This window comes from Panonychus citri, unplaced genomic scaffold, assembly GCF_014898815.1.
Source record: "Panonychus citri isolate SS breed McGregor unplaced genomic scaffold, ASM1489881v1 Contig00090, whole genome shotgun sequence".
Classification (NCBI taxonomy): Eukaryota; Metazoa; Arthropoda; class Arachnida; order Trombidiformes; family Tetranychidae; genus Panonychus; species Panonychus citri.
In genome coordinates this window covers 325,994-349,018 of record NW_026515495.1, presented here as the reverse complement: position 1 = coordinate 349,018, position 23,025 = coordinate 325,994, and the positions used below count along the sequence as shown (strand labels likewise).

At 29.0% G+C, this 23,025-nt stretch overlaps 1 protein-coding gene across 3 annotated transcripts; it reads left to right on the top strand.

Annotated features, from left to right (window-relative positions):
- The first annotated feature begins 2,743 nt into the window (after positions 1-2,743).
- LOC128387433 (uncharacterized) lies at positions 2,744-22,712 on the top strand. 3 transcript variants are annotated; one of them, XM_053346630.1, is made up of 3 exons: positions 2,744-3,448; positions 18,774-18,914; positions 19,176-22,712. In XM_053346630.1, exon 3 carries the CDS (start codon positions 19,359-19,361, stop codon positions 21,306-21,308), a length of 1,950 nt encoding a protein of 649 aa, XP_053202605.1. In that variant the 5' UTR covers positions 2,744-3,448; positions 18,774-18,914; positions 19,176-19,358; the 3' UTR covers positions 21,309-22,712. The 3 variants fall into 3 exon arrangements, with proteins under 3 accessions (XP_053202605.1, XP_053202606.1, XP_053202607.1); XM_053346631.1 differs by lacking the exon at positions 2,744-3,448 and adding an exon at positions 18,149-18,452; XM_053346632.1 differs by lacking the exon at positions 2,744-3,448 and adding an exon at positions 18,564-18,677.
- The last annotated feature ends 313 nt before the right edge of the window (positions 22,713-23,025 follow it).

Genomic DNA, 23,025 nt, shown 5'->3' with positions numbered 1-23,025 from the left:
TAACAAGTAGAAGAAGAAGAAGAAGAAAAAATATCGATATCGATAAACAATCAAAGTTAATATTAATAATATAACATTTGTTGATTGTCGAAAATAGTTGACAATATATCTAATGTTAAATACGGTAAAGATAAAATAGGAATATGATATTTGGTCAGTTCGAAGCCGTTTGAAATTGGGTCAACACTTTAGTCTACTGTCAATCAAATGTTTTCCTTATTGTAAAAAAGCGCAAACTTTGTGTGTTCATTAACCAATTGATTGATTAGAACTCAACAATTATTATTATTATTTTTTTTTTCTATCTCTCTTCACCCTGAATTCATGGGAGTGGTTACATGAAGATTGCCCTTAATTAAAATATAAATAATTTCTCATCATCATCTTCCCAGGTACATACATATATGTGTATCCATCTTCCGTCCACCTTAAGGCTGATCTAAATACCTTTTTTCTTACCTGAAACCAAATCAATAAAAAAAACAGAATAATGTAAACAAGTTACTGATAATGATGATGAAAATGATGATGACGATGATAATGGTGATGATTATCATGAAAATAATGATAATAATTCATGTTTAACATTAGATAAAACTTTGAATTGGAGGTTAGTAGTGATGAAAATGATTCTGATGATGATTATATTACGGTTATGATTATGATTCCCTGTTGATGGGAAACTAATATATAATAAACAACATGGTAATAAAAGATTTGAATTCAACACACACTGAGAATCATCAGAACTTTTTTCTTTCTCTTTCTTTTCTTCTTTCTTTCTTATTTTTTTTTGCTTCTCTATTCAAAAACAAAGATCATGTTATGGTGAACTTTTCCCTGTAACTAGGATGAAATACTGATCTACATTGAAATAGCCATTTACAATTCATTTTATTGTTTATCATCATCACCAAAGTCACATAACAACAACAACAACAACCAAAGGGTCACTTAAAGATGATGCAATCAATTGACCTTTAAAGTTACATTACATGTATCATGAAAAGGAAATGAAACTTGAAGGAATTGAAGACAACATGATGATAACCATTGAAAAAGTTTTACACAATCTAAAAGGATTAACTTGATAATATTATTTAAAAGGAGAAATGATAATAAACATGATTAACAAATTGCTATTTATATACACACATCTAAATATTGTTTTCCATATGATAATCATCATGATAATTATCAAATGATATGATTAAGAAACACGAATTAACTTGAAAGGATGATAAAGATTAACTTGTTATCATAATTTGCTCATCTTTCTTATCATCATCTTCATCATCACCATGAAAAAGTTCATGGTTAAAATTGATGTTGAGGTTTACCTTTGAATTTTGGCTTTCTTTTTGCTGTTTCATTCATGATTTCTTATTATTATGAGATTATGGAAATCTAATCACTGGTAACAATTTAAATTGTTCACTTTAATTACTATTAATATAATCACAATTTTAATATCCATTGTGAGAAAGGTTTTAACGTTATCAACTCAACTTGTTACTTTAAGAGAATCCTTATAATAATAATAATAATAATAATAATAATAAGATAATAATCTGAGTAATCATCATGATCATGACAAAAGATGAATGAATTGTAATTGTTTATCCATTATAGTATTTGATTAATGTTGATTATATATCAACAAATGGTTGAGAATCCATCCAATGTCCATCATCTTGGTCACTATTATAATCTTGCTTTCATTAATATTAACTTAAATTTATGTGATTTCATCTTCAATAATAATAATGAAAGTGTATAAATATAAACTGATTCACAGTTTTGATTTAGATTAATTCAGTTATCATCATGATGAAGTGATGATGATTATTATTATCATGATGGAGAAAAGGTTTAATTAAAATGAATCTATTTGAGATTCAATTTATTTTATTATTTCAATTTGAAAGATTAAAAAATGTTTTTAATTTGCTTTTCATTGTTTTTTGTTTTCCAATCACAATTAAAGGTAAAATATTAACGATATGTGACTTTCAAGTTAATCCATTAATCAGCTTAAATTTAATCATTTTATTGGTTAATCCTTAATCTTTTTCAGGTAGATATTGAATGTTAATTTACAGGTATTTTCCATTTTGTGTAATTAATTATTTATATTTAGTATTTAGATATAATATAATGAATGTTATAAGAGGTAAATTAAGTTCTCGAAATGTTTTGGAACTAATTTTATGAGAATAGAGTAAATTTTTAATCGAAATGATTATGGTTCATGTGAATGTTACGATAATTAAATGATTACAATTGATTCATTAATGATTCACCTCGAAATTAACTATTCAATTCTTTTTTCGAATATTAGGTAATTCGAAAAGTTCTATTGAGTTTAGAACGAATTTTGTTTTCTTTTTTGTTTCTCTCTTCTTTTTTTTCCACTTGTTCCTCGTTCTAACATAGACAATTACATGGTGGAGAAAAAAGTTGCAGAAAAAGAATAGAATTGATAATCATCATCATCATCATCATCTCTCTCTCTCTCTCTCTCTCTCTCTCTCTCTCTTTCACTTTTCTTTTCTTTCTCTTTTCTCTTTCGCACTTTGTCTTCTTTCATCTTCCTCATACTTGTTTTCCTTTCTATTAGGAAAGAAAGTAAATATTCTCTCTTTCTCTCATCATCCTTTTCATCCTCTTCATCCTCTTCACCTTTCTGCTCACTCTCATCACTCTCTCAATGATGCAAACATTTTTCTTGGTTTCATTTATCTCACTGACTGTGAACCAGTCGAGTTACATTGTAACTTTTTTTTTATCTTTACCATTAAAACACCAAAGTTAATTGTAATTGTTAATAATCAACTAGCTCATTTAAATATCTAGTTAATCAAACTGTGAATGTTTTAAATGATCAACAATCAACAACAAGTGTTGCTTAAGTTATATTGATAATCAGTATTGAGATTTACTTGATTGGTACACTAACAATTAACAGTTGATTTGATCTCATGCCAATGATGATTAAGTTAATAACAATATCCAAGCAACAAACATCATCACAATTAATTTAAATTGTCTCACCTTTTCAAACGGATCAAGTGAAATAATCATCATAATCATTAAACTTGAATCAAGTAAAAGTATCAACAATTAAATTGATTCAGTTTAATTAACTACAATTAATGTGTGTTTCTCAATGTGTGCCTATTGATTGTTGTGGTAATTTAATTTTTTCAAGGTTTAATTGTGAGATTAAAATTAAATTAAATGATCATTACAACAACATAACATTTCATCATCAACAATTTAATCCATTGGACTAAAATTAAATCCAGTTTTAAAAAAAGGATTAACTCAAAAACTTAATCATAATTTAGGTATTTAAATGATCAACACTGAGTGAACAATTAAAATCAACAACAATTAATATCAACTTGAGGATCACAATTAACTCATCAAGATTGTCCAATCCAAGGTAATTAAAATTTTTTACTTTTCTCCTTGATTGTAATAACAATAATCTATTAAAAGATTGAGTTAAATTAGTTAAACAATTTAATTTAATTGAGTTTGATGATGAGATTTAACTAATTTAGTTAATTTAAAATGAAAGTGAAATTGTTTCTCTCTCAATGTAATTTAACCTTGTTAACTTTTTTAAATTGTTACTCTCATTGGATTGAAACAAAATCAACAAGTATCAACATGAGAAATTTGATTACTTATGATAACAATTTAATAACAATTACAATTGATTATTGTTTAATCAACAATTAACTTTTTTTTTCCTCTCTGATTATTGAACATTTTTTCAATCATTTCCATGGTAAAGTTTTTTTACAATCTTCATGGAAATGATTTGGTAAAGTCCAGAATTATTTTCTGTTGTCAATGATTTAACAATTAATTGTTGAATAAGGTTAACAATTTATAGTTTAATTGTTAATTAATGATTATGGTGAACAATACAATCTATTAATTATGTCTGCTTCTAATTATTGTCGTATGAAAATCACAATGAATTGGAATAGTTTTTCAGTTTTCATCATCATCATGTTTTATTATCATGAAAAATTCAATGACAAATTCAATTGTATCAATAGTATTTAATTAATTATTAAATTTACACTGTTTTTTTTTGTCAAATATATTAGATTTTATTAATTTCAATTGTTATATATAAATTTTCCTGATGATGATGATGATGATGATGATTATGGTGATGACAATTAGCTATTCTCGTTCTAGATTGTTATTAGATTGATTAGTGATTCAAATTTTTGCTTCTTTCTTTTCAATGAATCATTGAACTTTTACAATTTTCATTGAATCTGAACTTTGATCATGGATTTTTTTTCTGTACCAGTGATTTAAATCATTACCCAAACGATTAAGAAAATGGTGATTATCAGTAAAGATGATGTTGCTTCTTGAAACCGGCTTCATCATCTGTAGACTCTTCATATAACTTGCCTTTATTATCCTCAGGTTTTTTTCAGGGATAAGACAAATTCATGGATAATGATGATGATTATGATCTCTCTCTCTCTCTCTCTCTTTCTATCTTTCTTTCTTTCTTTCTTATTGCCCTCTTGATGGAGTTTCTCGGCGACTTCCGGTTATCAGCCTCAACAAATTCTATTGCAAATTATTTCTCTTCTCAAACTTGTGGCACTCGTTTTTCCAGACAGAAAAGTTGATTGGTTTCTCTCTCTCTCTCTCGTATGAAGATCAACCTTTCACTGATAAAATGATTTTGGATGAAAAAGTGATGTGGATTGATGTTGGTCAAGATAAACATTCAAGTTCTTAACTTAATTCCATCGTCATTTTTGACCATCATCATCTCTCCATCATTAGCATCCCTAAACCCCACCCCAAATGATGATCAACATTGATTTTTTGTTTTCAAGTTTAAAACATTTTCCATCATCATCATCACCATTTCTCTCTCTCTCTCTACCTGTTTAACTTTTAATTTAGTTTCTAAATCAATCTTAAGGGAGTCACAATTAACTTAACTGTTAATAGGTAATAACATATCATTATCCTCTAATCAATTACATCTTTAAACCAGGATATGAAATATTTTTATTAATCAAATGGTATCACCAGCATTCTCATCATCAAGTGCCATTGATTGTAACAATTAGATGTAATTAGATTATCATTATAATAATGAATTGTACTCGATGAAAATGATTAAATTGTAAAAATTGTTTACAAATTTAAATGTTTCATCTGATTAACAAAAACAAAACAAAAAACTAATAACAATCAGTTTAATTTTTTTTTTATATTATATCAGAAAAGTTTATCTTAATTTCCAATAACATTGAATATTGTTGACAATTAAGTTTATTATAAAACAAAGAGGGAATTGAACAAAATAAAATTGAAAACAAATGAATTGACAATTAAAACAACAATTAAATCAATTGTTTCATCTTGACTCATTGTATTCAATGATTATTATATTGAATCTCAGGTTAACATGATGATAATAATAATAACTAAATTAGGAGATATAAATTGTTACTGATTATTAGTGAATCAGTTTTAATTGCTCATCATCATCATCATCATCTCCACCCTAATATTATTTCATGTCTTTCAATAATCTTTCACAATTAAAAAGTGAAGTTTTAATTGTAATTAAAACAAAAAGCTGAATCTCATGCTGAGTTAATTGTGATTATCTTTTGCTTTTATTTTTATGGCAATTAACTGATAACCGTGAGACATATTCTTACCATCATTGTTATCATTTTTTTTTTCGTTGATGAATTAAGATAAAAATGAAAAACGAATCAACTTGTTGACGATATTATTAAATAATCAACGATCAAAAGGATTAAAAGAAAATGATTAACTTGATTATCTATCATTTATCTCCATCTTTATCCTCATTCTTTAGCTTCATCTCTTTTGTCTTAACACAATCATTGTGAAAATAATCAATTAAATTTGATCGATTACCAATTGATTAATTTATCACTCGATTCTGAGGTATTTAGGTTAATATGATATTGGCAACTGACTTTAATTGTCACACTTATTATTACATTGATTAGAATCAATATTTACTTGACATTGAGATTTTCTTTGTAATTATCAATCTCTCCCTTTTCCTCATCATAATCATTAAAGATGAAAGAGAGAGAGAGAGAGAGAGAGAGAGAGAGAGTTGAGTGAGTTAACCTTTCTCACTTGCCTTTTTTTCATGTTTAATGATGATGATGATGATAAGAATCGGATCGATGATGAAGATTAAATCAAGATGATGAGGATACTCATAAAACTATGGTTTCTAATGAAAAAAAAGTAAGTAAATGAATGATGTCAATTGATGAGAATAGGGATGACAAGGGAAAGAATCTTCATTTAGCTGAGATGATGAGGAAAATGATGATGTTCATCTTGATAACCTCTTCTTGATCTCCCAATGAATTCTCATAATTTCTCTCTCTTTCTCTCTCTCTCTCTCTCTCTTGACTTTTACTCTTTTATCATGATGAGCATCATCATCTCATCTTCATCTCTTTCTGATCGACATTAGAAACTCCAATAGACATCAATAACCAATGAAGGTCGAATAGTTTTTTTTTCTCTCTTTCTTTTCTTTCTTTCTTTATCTTGTCGACTTCTCTCTGGGTCTCACTTTCATTCGCCCATAACATATTCCAAGGTATTCATCCGAATCATTGTCTTCATTATCTCCTAGTGTTCTTACCCTGAATTCAGTTACAATGAAATGAAATAAAAAAGAAAAGAAAAGAAAAACTTTTAGTGTAAAAGAGGAAAAACAAATAAAACTGATGACATTTAGTTGATGATTCTCAGTCCAAATTACACCAAGAGATGTTGATGATTCCTTGCCCCTGATTATATCTTTACTCATCTTGAAACTTTCACAGATTTTCACCATGCTCACTCTCTCTCTCTCTGACAATCATCCTCATCATCTTAACACATTTATCATGATTGGTATTATTTTGATTGAACCAATTGCATTATCCTTGATGTATGTTATCAATACTAAGATTTGAATCCCCTGTAAACGCTTGAGGTAAAAATACTCAGAGACATGAAAATAAACAATGAGATAAACAATTCTGATTGACTTGCTTGTCACTTTATTAGAACTGTTCAATTTATGATAATATTTGATTCCAAGTGAAACTTTTCAAGTACACCAACCATGAAATGTTTAAAATGTAAATTGAATTTACTGAAATTGTGATAAATAAAATTGCGATCAACAATTAATATTAATCTTATTAACAGATTCATGTGAATAACATTGATAATAACTTTGATTCCATCATGATTGCTCAGTCAATTACTGTTATGTAATAATGATCATGATGAAACTCTGAATGATAAATATTGACTAGATTTGGTTATTTTCAACAATCCAATCTGATCAATATACTGATCACAATTAAATGTTGATTCTAATTTAATGGTGATTAGTATATTTGATCATCTCTTTTATATGTAAATTACAACCAAATGTAATAATATATTCACCGAGATTAACTATTAGTTTAGAATTTAAAATTCTGGTTGATCGGAAATTTGTGTCAATGTTATTTGTAGTCTAATTGTAATCAATGATTTAAGAAAATCTCTTAATTTGTAAAACTAAATTAACATTTCATTCAATCAACTAACTAATAATAAAGTTTCAAGTTGAATGTTGTAACTTTTAAACATTTCATTGCAATGATATTATCAAGTTAAGTTTATTGATTAACTTGAAAAGTTAAAAAATAACGATTGATAATAAAACTAATCAAATCTATTATTTGATTGTTGAAAGTTATCAAATTAAGCGAAATCACTATTAAGCTAATTATCATTATTGTTAAATTATCGTTGATTAATGTAATAAAAGCTTAATAGTCAATTCTCATCAATCATTTCATGTATTATATTAAAACGTTAATGTTTATGTTCATCATGATGGTGATCATGATAAATGATTGTGAAAATGGTGTTGATCATTTCCATCATGAACCAATATCATCAATTGAAACAAGAAAAATCAACAAAAGTCAAGTTGAAGGTCAAAACAACCAACAAATTTGACCATAGGATTAACATGGACAACATTGACCTAAAGGTTAATTTCCAAGATGATTTCCTTGATGTTTTTGAATGGTGAATGAAAAAATGATCATGAAACTTGAATGATAACCTGAGTTTAATCAATGATTTCAATCAGATAATAATTGAGTAAAAATAATTAACCTAAATAATTGCGACTTTGAAATTTGATTCCAACTTCCTTAATCTTAATGTTTAAAAAAAAGTTTGGCTCTGGTTTTAGTCTCAAGCAATTAGGCTACAATTAGCTAATTTTTTGCTTGATGATTAGTGATGATAATTGACAATTAAATTTATTTACAATTCAATGGAACACATATTATATATTATCGATGATTGAATTTTCTACATGATTGGTAATCAGAGTTTGTTATCATTTCAACTGTGAATATAAGCGAGAAAAAGTTTCCCGAAGAATATGATTTTTACATTTTTAGATTAACAAGCAAATCAAATCAAAATGGAGATAAAGTTGAATACATGAGAGTGAGTGAGTGAGAGAGAGAGAGAGAGAGAATGAGAGATGGTGAAAAATCAATAATATCCAACGAATACCAAACAATCAAGTCTAATAGTTTTTAGACTGAGAAATCATTTTCTCTGAGCTCAACATCTATGAAATAAGCAACTAGATTTCTCCCTCTATTACAATGATAAGAACGAGTGAGTGAGAGAGAGAGAAATGATGAGAAAAAAAGATGAGGAAGAAGATGACGAATAAAGATAATGATAAAATGAATGAGAAGGTAAAGAAAAAAACAAGAGCATTCAAGGTAATATATTCTCATGTTAATAACATATGAAAATAACATTGGAAAAACATTGTAGCCTCTGAATGAATGGAGAAGAAGAAAAAAAAAGTTGAGTAAAAATGAAATCAAGTTTCGAGAAACTTTTATGCAAAAGAAGAAGAAAAAAAAAGTTCTGATAAAATGTTGAAATTTTATCTCTCAACATTTTTTTTAGAACTTTTTTTCTTCTCTATCATTTTCATCATTCTCCTTCACATCATCATCATCATCATCATCATTCTGAATCATTTTTAAACTATGCCAACAAATAGTGACAGAATCTTTTTCCTTTACCTTGTAAAGTCAATCTAAAGGTAATTTCATTCAAATGTCTTTTCCTTAAATCATTTACAATTCTAGTTACATTTAAATGTAACGATCTTAAATTACTTTGACAATTATATCAATTCCATTGATAAACTTAATTGTATCAATAGTGATGAATGAAATTGCCCAAAATTATTGACTTATTTGAGTAATTTGATGGGAAATCGGAAGTGTAAATGATTTGTCATTGGGAAGAAAGTGTAAAGTTTTTGTCTATTGACAATCAATAGTTTCCTCTTTACCTTGTTTCTTTTTTGTTGTTATAATTGATGAAGATGATTCTGTTCATTGGAAGAGAATATGATGATGGTTGAATAGCCTGAGAAGATGTGGGAGGAAGATGAGGTTAGAAAATGATTAACCTTGAATTTTGAGACAAAAAAGAAGAAAAAAACTCGACAAACATCTCTACTCTTTTTCTTTCTTTCCATGAAAGTTCAGAACTTTTTGGATGAATAGAAATAAGAAGAAGATAATAAACTAAATTATCCTTATATTTTCTCTGAATAATATCCAATGTATTGTTAAAAATGATGAGAGAAAAATATAAGAGATGAAGAATAAAATTTTTTCCCTTCATCATCATCATCATTTTCATCTCTCTCTCTCTCTCTCTCTATTTATTTTATCACCAAGGCTATTGCCAATATGGTTTTTTCCTTCATGATGATTATTATTTATTGTTGCTTTTGGGATGAAACATCTTCAAGGAAAATCTCATCACCATTATTATCATCATCACGACAACTATCAGCATCTTACCCTGAGTTTCATTCAGAGTTTTGTTGTTTTTATTCAAGAAAATCTTTTCCTCTATGTTAACATGGTGGAAACAAATGTAGAGACGTGATTCTTGTTTATTTATCTTCATCATCATCATCATCATATGGCTCTATCTTCATATGATTATTGTTATGATATCATCAATTTCTTACCTTCATCTACAAGTAATGATAATATTTTTTCATATTCTCCTTGAAATTTTCACTCTCTCTCTCAATCCTTGTAAATTCTTGACTCGAAATCAGTTCGTTAATTTAATTTGAAACTTCTGAAATCACGTTTTTACTAAATTTCTCATCGTAAATTGTTGTTGTTGTTGATCAACAGAATCATTTTTATCCTATTAACCCAATAATCAAATTTAAACACGATCAGCAAATGAATAATTGAATTAACAATCAAACATTGAATTTAACTTTTTTTTCTTAATCATGGACATCTCGATTTACCTTCACATTAGAATATGTTTCTATTGGAACAATTAAATTACTTTTAATTTGATTGTAACAAGAGAGAGATCAATGTCAAGGTTAGTTGATTAACTGAATCTGTCAACTGAATTAGACAATTGTTGTTAAAACAAATGAGAGTTTCTAATCATTTAAAAGTTTTTGACATTGAATTGACAAAAGATGAACAGGAAACAACATCATGAGAGAGAGAGAGAGAGAGAGAGAGAGAGAGAGAGAGAGAGAGAGAGAGATGATAATACGACTACAATTAGAGCAATTGGAAAACAATTGATACAAACAATCAGCGAAAGGTTGATCATTATTTAGAAAAAGACACTCAGCTAATTGTGATTAAAGATTCTACAAATTTATCATTAGTAAAAGTGATTAGGATAATAATGAGAAGAAGGTGAATCGAAAGATAATCCTGAATATAATTTAACAATCTAGAGAGAAAAACAATTCGGAAACTTTAATTGTAACAATTTGTCAAAGTTTTTTTCTTGTTCTTCAACATAAATCACTCTCATTTCTGTTTCTCTTAATCAACAATCATCATGAAAATGAATCATTGATTAAAGATATTACCTTGAATCTTATGAGTCTTATGATGATAATGAACAACCCGAAACATTTGATTATGTCAATTGTTAGTGTTTAATGCAACATTGGATGATTACCATTACAATCAAGGCTACACAATTCATTAAGTTAATTTGAAACAATCAAGAGAGAGAAAAACATAAAATTGGTAATGGAAAAGAAATGAACTCACAATAATAACATGATATTTTCTGCGATTAAATTTACTCACAACTTAATAGTCAACTAGTAATGGATCATATCCAATTACAATAATAATCAACGTATGAAAAATAACAATGAAAATAACAGTGAAATTGAGGTGAATCATGAAAGTTTCTCTCTCATTTCTCCATGAAATAATTCAATCGCCTGCAGGGTAAGTGCAACAATGGCGTTAATCAGATATACACACATGTAGCATTTGATATTATGCCAAACATTTTGTTTTGTCTTTTCTTTATTCTGATGATGATGATGATAAACAGAAAGAGAGAGAAAGTTACATGAGAATATATTTATATTTATATTCTAGATGAAAGATTAACATTCGAAGACAATTTATCCTGGAAAGAATCAAATTTCATTGAAACTTTTTTCCAGCATTTAGACATTTCCACAATTAACCTTATATATCAGATTGACATGAACGGAACAACCAGAAATGTTAACAGTTAGTTGATGGTTTCAATCAACATTATTGTTAACATGAGATTAGTTGATAAATTGTATCAATCACATGTATCACACAATTTGATTGTTTCCCTTAAAAAATAATCATCAGGAGTGGTCATCATTGTTTTCGTTATGTGGTCAATAGTAATCAACTCTAAATATAATTAAATTTTCTTGTACTAATCAAAGTTAACAATCAACTTAAAAGGATAACATATTGATTAGTAGTAGTACATGATACCTGCATTGATGATGATTTAAGACTGATTGGTTTAAGATAATTAATCAGTATGACTGATACAATTTTTCCATCATTTGTTGTAGTTTTCTTTGATTGACTGATTAAAGGTATTTCTAAATTTATATTATTTGTTATTATTAACAATTTGATTGGTAATTAAGTTTATTGATTGGTAAAGAAAAGGATATTGACAGTTAATTAGGTAAATAATTAAAAAAAAATTTGAATAAATTGTAATTTATTTTCAATGGAAATGATCAAATTTGATGGATTACAATTTAATTGTTATTCCAATGATTCAATTGAATAATATTCTACGTGAGTGAAATAATGGTCGTTTGTAGCATCGAAAGTGCTTAAATCATCATTCCAGGGGAAATTCTGGTGAAATGGACCAAAAAAGTGAAAACATTGGAATATTTGATGAGAGAAAATCGGAAACAATTGAACTCATCTCCAATTTCCGGATCCTTTTTTCATCTTTACTTTGTTCATCTCTCTCTCTCTCTCTCTCTCTCTCTCTCTCTCTCTCTCTCTCTCTCTCTCTCTTGATTTCGTGTTCATCTCCTTATTTTGGTCAATTATCTTTCATAAATCATGGATAATTTTTGATTTTCACCATGAAAATTTCCTCAACTTTTGAACCTTTGTAGGCCCAAGGAAAAGATGGATTATTAAGATAATAGAGAAAGAGAAAAGTTGAAATTGAAGTAACATGAGAAGATAATAATCATCAGGGTGAAAATGAGTTCCAACGAGAGAGAGAGAGAGAGAACTGAACATTGATGATAAGATGGATCATTGAATCGTAGTTAACATATTCACTGTCATATAACTTTCATGATATAAGAAAACAGGGAACAAAGAATCAGAAGGATCAACAGCTATAAACAAAGAGGAAGAGGAAAATTGTGAGATGATGATGATGGTAAAGGGGAAGATGATGATTACTTTGTTGATGACAAAATGAGAAGTTCATTTAATATCAAATCAAATATTACAATTGTAATAAGTTAACAAGAAATTCTGTTCATCATGTTTGAGTATTTTTTTTCTCTTGTCCTTTGTCAGTTAAGATTGTGTGACAATCCTTGGAATTGATTTCAAATTCTTGACTTACCTGTCATTTCAAGACATTTTCTCATCTTTTTTATGCAATGTTAACCACAAAGAAACAGCAACGTATCATCAGTTATCATGGTGATGATGAGGAAGAAAAAATGAAAAAGACAAGAAAAAAAATAAGATGAGTTAATTTTTCTGCTTATTTACAATTATAATCAACTATTTATAAATAATTACGACACAATTCAATTCAATTTACCTGTAAAAATGATTACATGTTGATCAGATTACTCTTTGTATCCAAATAGTATCACTGATTAACATTGTGTCCATTTGACAGGTTCATGTTTTTACCTGTTTCTTTTTGGTGTTCACATGATTGTGGTTCCAATTTTTTTTAATTAAGATGAAAGAGCAAAAATTTTGATGATGACAAAAGAAGATGCTAATTAATCAAGTTGAGCGTTTAATTTTAAACTCTCTCATCGCTCATTGGTAACATGATTAATGTCACCTGAAAGAGAAAAGAAAAAATTTTTCCATTGAAAACAATAGAAAGGAAAACTTTATCTCTACATTTCCATGATATTCCAATTAATATGAACAATTCTCTCTCTATTTTTAATCAAGAGTAAAGGTGATTTATTCTTGAATTTACATCGAAAGTTGTTCTTGTGGTTTTGACGAATTAATTAAGTGACAAAAGAAAAAGGAAACTTTTAAATATTATCAAATCGAAAATGAACTTTATCAAACTGTTCGAAATTCTTTTTTCAGATACTTCATATTCGAACTGTATGTATATTCTGTTGACCCAGAATTTAGGTCGATTATCGTTGATTTAGTCCAATGTATTAGACCAGAAGATTTTGACCTTTAAATGTTAATCAAGTCTCAGCGAAAAAAAAGATTAATGAAGTAAATAATTTAATCCATTCTGATAGAATTGAACAATCATCTGAACTATCGACTGTTAAATGAACAGCAGGAAGTAATTGAAGGCGAATTGATGATAAACTCTCTTCATCTTGAATGAATTTATTAATTATCTTCATAGATTATCGTTGAGTTGATTAACATGGTTAATTAAGTTGACACGAACGATGAACAGAATTATAAATTGATCTAAATTTTTACAGTTAAACTTGAAACTTAGTCTATTAAATTGTCCATCGAAGCGATTTTTTCATTGGACATCTACAATTAGATTAACTGTTTAAAGAACAATTAATGAAGCTCCACAATCAGGATATTCAATTAATTAAATATTCTCACCTTAATTGAAAAGAGAGAGAGAGAAAGATTAACTTCGTATGGTCAAGTTTGATTATCTACAATTAATTAATTGCCTTGAGGTAAAAAGTGTTATAATGGAAAAGTAGATTAGATAAGTGAGTTAACAAGAGAATCGTTTAATCATCATTGATCAGTTGGTGATTTTTGTGTAAATTAGTGAAGATTAGGGATGATAAAAAGGTGAATAAGATGATCAATGAAACTGATAAGCTGAATGATAATCCCTTGAATGATTTTCTCAACCAACTAATCAGTTCTATTATTCTGATGATAAAGTTTCACAGAATCCAAAGTTTGATAACCAACAAGAAGAACAAGAATCTTTGTCAACATAATAAAAGCTCTTCCATCATCATCTCCTTCTCTGAATCGTCTCTCTCTCTCTCTCTCTCTTCTCTTCTCTGAATCTGAACATCATGGGAGAAGAAGATCAAAGTGTGACAGGTAACAAGAAAAGGGAAGAGACCATGATGAGTATTAAGATTGGAAATAAAGAGTAGACATTAAGATGAAAATTGTCGGTTTGCATGAGAAAATCAAATTACGATCATTGTCTTTTCTTTTTCCAATGATAAACATAAACACGCATCATCAAACCATAGAGAAGAAAAAAAAGTTGATGATTATTACGAGATAATCGCTGATAATTGACTCTTCTTCCTTTCATCATCATCATCTTTTACTCTTGTTGTTGTTTTTATTTTATTCTTCATCTTCTCTTTATCAATCAGTATCCTTTTACTTTTTCTTCTCATTCAGTTGAATGTCTCTTTGTCTCCATCATCAGCATCCTCATCTTTAACTTATTCTCATTCTTTATCAATATAATGAGAAGCAATAAAATAAAATAATATGAAGAGAGAGAGAGAGAGAAAAGGTGATGATAATGAAGATGACAAAACGGTAGAAGATGAAGATGATTCAAGTATATGATCTTTTCTTTTTCATCTTCATCATCCTCATCATCTTTGTAAACTACGTTTCATGATAAACGAAACAAATTTCACTCTATTAAAGATACTGAGAGACAGGAGATAAAGAAAAAGAAATCAATTGGAAAGAAGGTCAATTTAATCCTGATTAACTTACGATCTTTTTATTTTCTCGAGTACATTGAATATCTTGTGAATGCAATTCCATCCTAAATCCATCGTATCGAATCAAATGAATCGAGATGATAACGAATAACGAAAGTGCAAGTTGGACAATTTTTATTCCTTTCGAAATTGACTTTTTTTTTCTTCTTCTTCTTTGATTGCCCTTTAATCAGTTTCAATTGATTCCCAAAAAAAAAATGATGAAGAAATAAAATAGTAAACAACATGATGATAATGATGATAATGAGGATGAACTGTCGGGGGAAATTGAAATTGATTCAAGGAATTAGATAAATCATTTCGATATTATATCTTATATCTAGTTTCTTTTCTTTTTTGCTCTCCATCTTATTTCATCCTCATCTTTAGCACTATTATTTCATCATTATTATCATGGCATTTGGAGCTTCAAATAATAAACAGAAAGATTAAGTTGTTGGTCATTCTTTTCATCCTTTTCCTCATCAATTTTGTTTCTATTTTTCTCAAATAACTCTCATCACCTTGAACTAATCTTCATCTCATCAGATTTCAATTTAAACCATAAACAGTCACATCAGCATGATAACATTTATTACATGGGGAAGATGAGAGAGAGAGAGAGAGAGAGAGAGAGCAAAAAATGATGATGATGATGAAAGTAACATCTTGTTTCTTAAACATAAATGTAACTCATTCAATTTCATCTTCGCCATCTTATTTCCTGCTATTCTCATCTTCAACCTTTCAACCTGACTTTTGCTGACCTCCAATATTTCATCATCCATATTAAATAAGCAAATAGAGAGTAACTATAAGCATTATCATGAAATTGAACAGAATTGGACAATAAGTGAGTGTCCATTTGTTTAACAACTTTATGGTGATAACGAAGATGATGATGAGGATGATATTCATCATCACCACTTTCATTATGATGAAAGTAAACAAACGACAAAGTAAAGTCTGATAATGTCTCTTGAGAATTGTTATCAAGGTGTAATATCACATGAATCTACCTGAGATTTGATGAGCATTTAAAGATTAACTCAGATGAAAAATGAGATAGTAAACAAAAATTGATATCAACATGATAATCACATTAACTTTTCAAAAAAATATCATGGAAAAAAAAAGTTCACCGAGTATCAGAGTTAATCATCATCATCATCATCATCATCTTTCTGATACTTGAAATGAATCATTTCAATTTATTATCTGGAAATGTAATTGACTGTAAACCAAGGGAAACATTAAAAAAAACAACTAATGCCTTGAGGAAGTAATTTAATGTAAATTGAATCATTTTCATTGAATAATAATAATAAATACTCAGAAATAAACAATCAGTGTAATGTGATAATAATCATGTTGAGAAATAAATATCAAAAAAAAAACAATGTAACAAATGATGAGCACAAGAATCAACATTGTGTCAATGGTTATTTCATTCTGATTACATGATGGTTATCGTGATGAATAATCATGAATGATGACAATGAGAAGTGATAAAAACAATCATTGTAACTCGGAAGCAGTTTAAACAATAAGTTTACTTGTTGATTGTCAAGAAAAAAAAAAGTTCTAACCACATAATAATTTGTCCCCAACGTCAATGACCCGTCAACATTTCATCAACAACAATTAGAGAGTAATTTAAGTTATATCATATTATATATATTATACATGATTAACTTTTATCCACATCAATTGATATAATAATTTCAAAGAAAACTACTCATTATTATCACAATTCACTGAAAGATAATATTAAATTCATATCATCACATTAACATTGAGAATTGAAATTCAATTTCAATTTAATTTCGCGCCTTCAATTGGGTTAGTTACCTAATTCGATACCAGATGTCGCCACTAACGAGAACTTTCAAGTTAATTTGATTCAATTGAATTAATTTCTCAACAATCAATTTGATAAGATAAAAAAGCAATTAAAATCTATTGCAATATGTTTAATATAAGATATCAATTTGTGTACTGAAATCATTGGATCGGTTTGTTAACTGTTATCAAATCTGTTTAAATCACTAATCATCATTAGTTAATATTGTTGATTGATTTTTGTTTTCAATTTTCTTTACCAGTGACAATTAACTTAATTTGATTGAAGTTGGTTGATTTTTTTTCCCCAATTATCTTCAAGGTTATTTATTTATATATAAATACAATGATAATTGGAAAATTGTTTATCATGATATTTAATTGTGCTCATTGTTTTTATCGGTTATGTTTAATTGATTACATCTTGATGATTACAGGTGATGATAATAATTACCTGTTGACTTTATAAGCACACATATTGTATATTAAACATAATTAATTGTCAGTTAATCTTATTCATGATTTTAGGTGAGAAAGTGATTAATTTAGTTACCTTGTCAATCCCAAATTGTAGGTCAATTTTAATTATTGATTGTTGATTGAAATTTTCTCTCTCTCTCTCTCTCTCTTAATCACTACATTAGATAGAGAAACAAAAAAGAAATCATTAATTGTTTTCCACTTGATTGTTGACAAATTAGTAATAAGAAAAATGGAGAATCGTATTTCTTATCATGAGATAAGATTAAGGATTAAAGATTAATGAACAGAAATTATCAGGATTAAGATTAAATTGATTTTCTCTTCAATTCTAATCAATTGTTGAATTGATCCGTTTAAGTTGTCACTTTAATACGAGAATGATGATAACTTTTCTTTTCATTGATGATTAAGAAATAGAACTGATTAAGATTAAGTCCACTGACCATCGATATTAGAACCAGATTAAGATTAAGATTAAGAGAAAGAAGAAGAAGAAGAGGAAAAGGGCCACCTATTGGTAGAAGAAAAGAAACTTTTACTTTCAGGTGAGGTCTTTTTCTCGCCAGGTAAAGTTTACCTTTTTCTCTTTTCATCTTGAATTTTCATCATCTAATATAAACTTTAATTCTCCATCAATTGATACGATTTTTTGTTTACTGTGATGATGATTTACTATCAACAATTAAAAGTGAACTAATTGTCGATCAACATCAAACACTCGGTGATTTGGTGACATCAACAACAAATCTCTTTGGTAGGTGAAGAAAAAGTTTTTCTTTTCTTTGTGAAGAAAATTTCATTGAGAAAAAGAGGATTAGTTGTGAAAGAAGAAGAAGAAGAAGAAGAAAGAAGATGAGGAAGAAAGAGAAGAAACCAGAAAGTGAGAAGAAAACTAAAGAGATCTTATTAGTTGATCTCCATGTTTTTTTTTCTTCATCTTCTTCCTTTAGAGTCAATGCTTTTTTCCTCTAACATTCTGGTGAATCTGGTTTACTTTGTTTCTTTTTCCACCAAACTGAATATTCGATGAAACTAAACTAACCGAAAATCTTTTTTCTCTCTCTATTCTCCATAGATTCTCATATGTGTAACTATTCTGAACATTTCAGAATCAACGATGTGCTCGGAATCAAGAATATCGGATAACTGGCTAATTCTCACCTTTTGTCATTCTCTTTTCAAAACAATCAACAAAATTCCCTCAATATAAGTTCTTGTAAGTTGACATTTCTCTCCATTCAATTTGTCGTTCACTTTTCTCTCCATATAATTAATCACCTGTTTCTCTCTCTCTCTCTCCTCTTGCATATCATCGGTTTCCATGATTGTTTTATCTCATCATCGATAATTATCTTATTACAAACATCAACTACTCCCCTGTGTTGGTTTTACTCTGATCGATAACATGTCATTTATGCTTAATCATCATCATCGTCGTCGTCATAACCAATCATTTGAAATCATTTTCTTCAAATAGTCAAACGTTAATATTCATAAATTGAGTTTTGTTTCCCTGTTTTCCCCTGTGTTTGGTTTTATATTATCACCCAACGAACCAACGAACAACAGAAAAGAAGAAAAAAAAGAAGACCAAAAAGTCCATTTTGATTCCAATTGTTCGGAAACTTTTTTTCTCTCTTCGAGTTTTCCAACGGCCACAATGATTCAATTCGTTTACGCCGGACGAGCTTATAAACGTTTAATATACTTCGCCTTCTTATGGACTTGTGTTTGTTTCCTTGTTTACCGATTAGCGACTAATCCTGTTGATAAGAATTACGATTATTTAGGTTTAAATAGTGCATCTTCGTTAACTAATTCCGGTGGTCAAAGAGGATTATTACAGAACAATCCATTAGACTATTCTACTGGATTTATCTCCTATCATAGTTCAGCAACAACAACCAAATCATCAAATGGTCAACTTATCGATAAATTTGGATCACAATCACAATCGGTATCTTCATCTAATCCAATTGGTTATCCAAATCAACTATTACAGGCAAAAGTTCAGGTTGATAATTCACCGAGTTTGAATGAACAGGAGATTCTACTTCAATTGTCCAATGTATCAAATCTACCGCTTGCTTATTGGAATAAGATTAAGAAGAAGGGGAAAAATAGTAAATCCGGAATTATACCCGAAGGTGAAACTTGTCGAACTGAATTTCCAAGTCTCTTTGAATTAGATTATAATAACATCTATTGGCAGAAAGTGGTCACTTCAAATGGATCATCTTTCTATCTTTATGGTGCTTATTATGATGACCGTTGGCGAGGTGGACCTTTACCTTCAGTTCGTATTCTGGCCATGATTGATCGGGTTAAACCTCCGCCAACTTATTGTCTCTTATGGTTTGACAATGTTTCAGGTCCAATAATAAGTCAGGCCACTTATACTTACGGATGGTATTCCAAATGGGGTAACTACAAGGATGGTCTTCTTCAACCCTATGTAATTAATTGTAAAATCCCAAGAATCAAAGGATTTCCCAAGAAAATTTCATATGCACCTAATTCAGTTTCCCTGGTTGATTCAAAGTGTCAAAAAGCTCGTAACAATTTAAGAGTAATCAACAATCGACCTGAGGTTAAGCAAGATTTTGCCGTTTGCGTTAAAGGACTTGACTTTCTCCATGAAGATCTTAGTGTCCGTCTAATTGAATGGATTGAACTTTTGAAAATACTTGGAACCAAAAAGATTTTCCTTTATGAGATGGAAATCCATCCAAATATATCTAAAGTTTTAAACTATTATCAAGAGAAAGGATTAGTTGAATTAACACCGATCACTTTACCTGGAGATCAGCCCAATTTACCTGGTTTCCGACATCTTTACCTGAAAAACAAGTTGACCGCTAAAAGACAAAATGAACTGATCCCTTATAATGATTGTCTTTATCGGAATCTTTATTCATATTCATATTTAGCATTACTGGATATCGATGAGATTATTATGCCCTTACAGCACGACAATTGGTCTGATCTAATGGCCGTTGTTGAACGGGAATCACTAAAGGAGAAAAACTATTCCCGTGCCAGTTATAATGTTCGTAATGCTTATTTCCTTGATGATCTGGGTGTCGGTGAGCAACAGATGAAACACACAGGCCATGAGCCCGGAATTCCGACCTACCTTCACATGTTACAACATGTCTATCGATCTCGAAATTACACTAAACCAGGACAGTACGTTAAATGTTTCCACAATACGGAAAGAGTTGTTTCCCTTCATAATCATTTTCCACTTAATTGTTTTGGCTCATGTACAACCTATTCAATCAACACTTCATTAGCTCACCTTCAACATTATCGTAAAGATTGTGTTGGTCCATTGAAAAACTCATGTAAAACCGATTTCAGGATATACACAACTCGAGATACAACAATATGGAAATACAAAGATCAACTAATTGCCAATTCAAATGCTGTTCTCAGTCATCTTGGTTTCTTTGAATCACCATCACCATCATCATCTTCATCTTTATCTTCATCTTCATCTTCATCATTCAATGAACAACAAAAATCGCCATCACAGTCTTCCGCATCTTCATCATCATTATCATCATCTCTAGGCTCAATTTGGTCATCAGCCTCTTTGGGCTCCTAGTTATCCTTTTAGATTTATCTTTTAATCATCAAATCTTTTTAATTGTTACATAATTTTAATCATCAAAGATTATCCATCTTTTTGTTTTCTTTTTCGCATCAAGTGAAGCTGATGAAGCTTTTAAAAAATCAATTTCCTTTTCCAATTCTCTCTTTCTCTCTCATTGTGTATTAATTTTCCTCAAGGAAAGCCTTCTATGTTTACTTAACTGCTGCGAACATTTAATTTAAATGACTTTCGAGTAAACTTTTGTTTTTTTTTCTTCGTCCCTGTCGAGAGGATGGTAATCGTGATACTGAACAAGTCCACAAATATATATATTATATATGAATAATTACCATTCAGGGAAAGAAATTAACTGGAGGAGATTAGCTGATGAATTGATTTTACGAGATTTTCACAGTTACTTTTTGGATTAGAGCATCAATCGAATCAAGAAGAAGAGAGAACAGCAAGAAAAGAACAATTCAAGAGGCCATAAACAATTTGCTCGATTTGTACATTTCGAATTTGTCTCGAAAGGTCGAAAAATTCTCGCTCACGAAATTATATTCTTCTTGCAATTCTGATTACATCCAAGTTCCTGGTGGCTTATTCATTTCTCTGGCTACAAAAAGAAATCATAAAACTCTAAAAGACTTTTTTTCTACTAATTCATTTCGATCATGGTTATAATCGATTATCCCGATGATAATGAACAGCAATGAAAATCGAATCCGAAAGGTCAATCCTTAAAGTGATCTATTAATACTTTGTAATTTAATGATAACCAATTACTATTGTGGCCTTCGGATTGGATTTTACTTGGAAAACACCATCGATCCGAATATTCCTATCAATAGAAACATTTGAATTCTGAATGCTCCTGATCTTGTTCAATTGAGTTCGAGCTACTTTGAAAAGTAACACCGAGAACATTATTGGGGACAAATTGGTCAATTTCGCCTCGTTCAATGTACAGTTGAAACTCACACACGAACCACAAACACTTACGATGCACATCAAAGATGTAAACTTTTATCTACCTAACGGATTAACAAAAATGAACCAAATTCTTAAAACTGTAAATGCGATTTAGAGATAATAACCTGGAGGTTTTAATCCATTTTCATGTTCTTCAAAAAAAAACTTACGATTCCATGGAAAAGAATAGCGATAAACCTCCACAAGCACTCATTTTTTCATTCTCTCTCTCTCGATCTTTGCTTTTTTCGAATTTTCTTTTTTCGCTCTCATGTGTATAACTTTATTCTTCCATCGTCATAATTTATGATCATCTCTCTCTCTCACCCTTTTTCTCTCTCGCTATCTACTTTCTCTGTGTATCAAACACTAAATGAAAAAAGAAGCCTGTGATTTGTAAGATCTTGTTTAATAAAACGTTAATTTTATTGAGAAAATGAACTTTATCTGACTCATCTGAATTACGATGCTCAAGAAATTACCATTGACGTACCATTGAGAAAGTAATCAGTTGATTGCAATGAATGAAGAAACTGAATCAACAACAATTCTTGAGATTTTTTATTTTTCTTCCTCTCTCTCTCTCTCACTGATTAGCTAATTGGAAATACTGATTTGTCAAGATAATACTAATTGCGATTCGTTAATATGATACAATCAAGTTAACAATCAACTTGAAATGACTACTTACAGATAATCATTGAAATGATTTTCTCACATGTCTCATGAATATAATATAATAGAAATTAATAAA

Bases quoted from the DNA above. Each gene is read 5' to 3' on its own strand.
- LOC128387433 (XM_053346630.1), top strand. From the start codon at position 19,359: ATGATTCAATTCGTTTACGCCGGACGAGCTTATAAACGTTTAATATAC.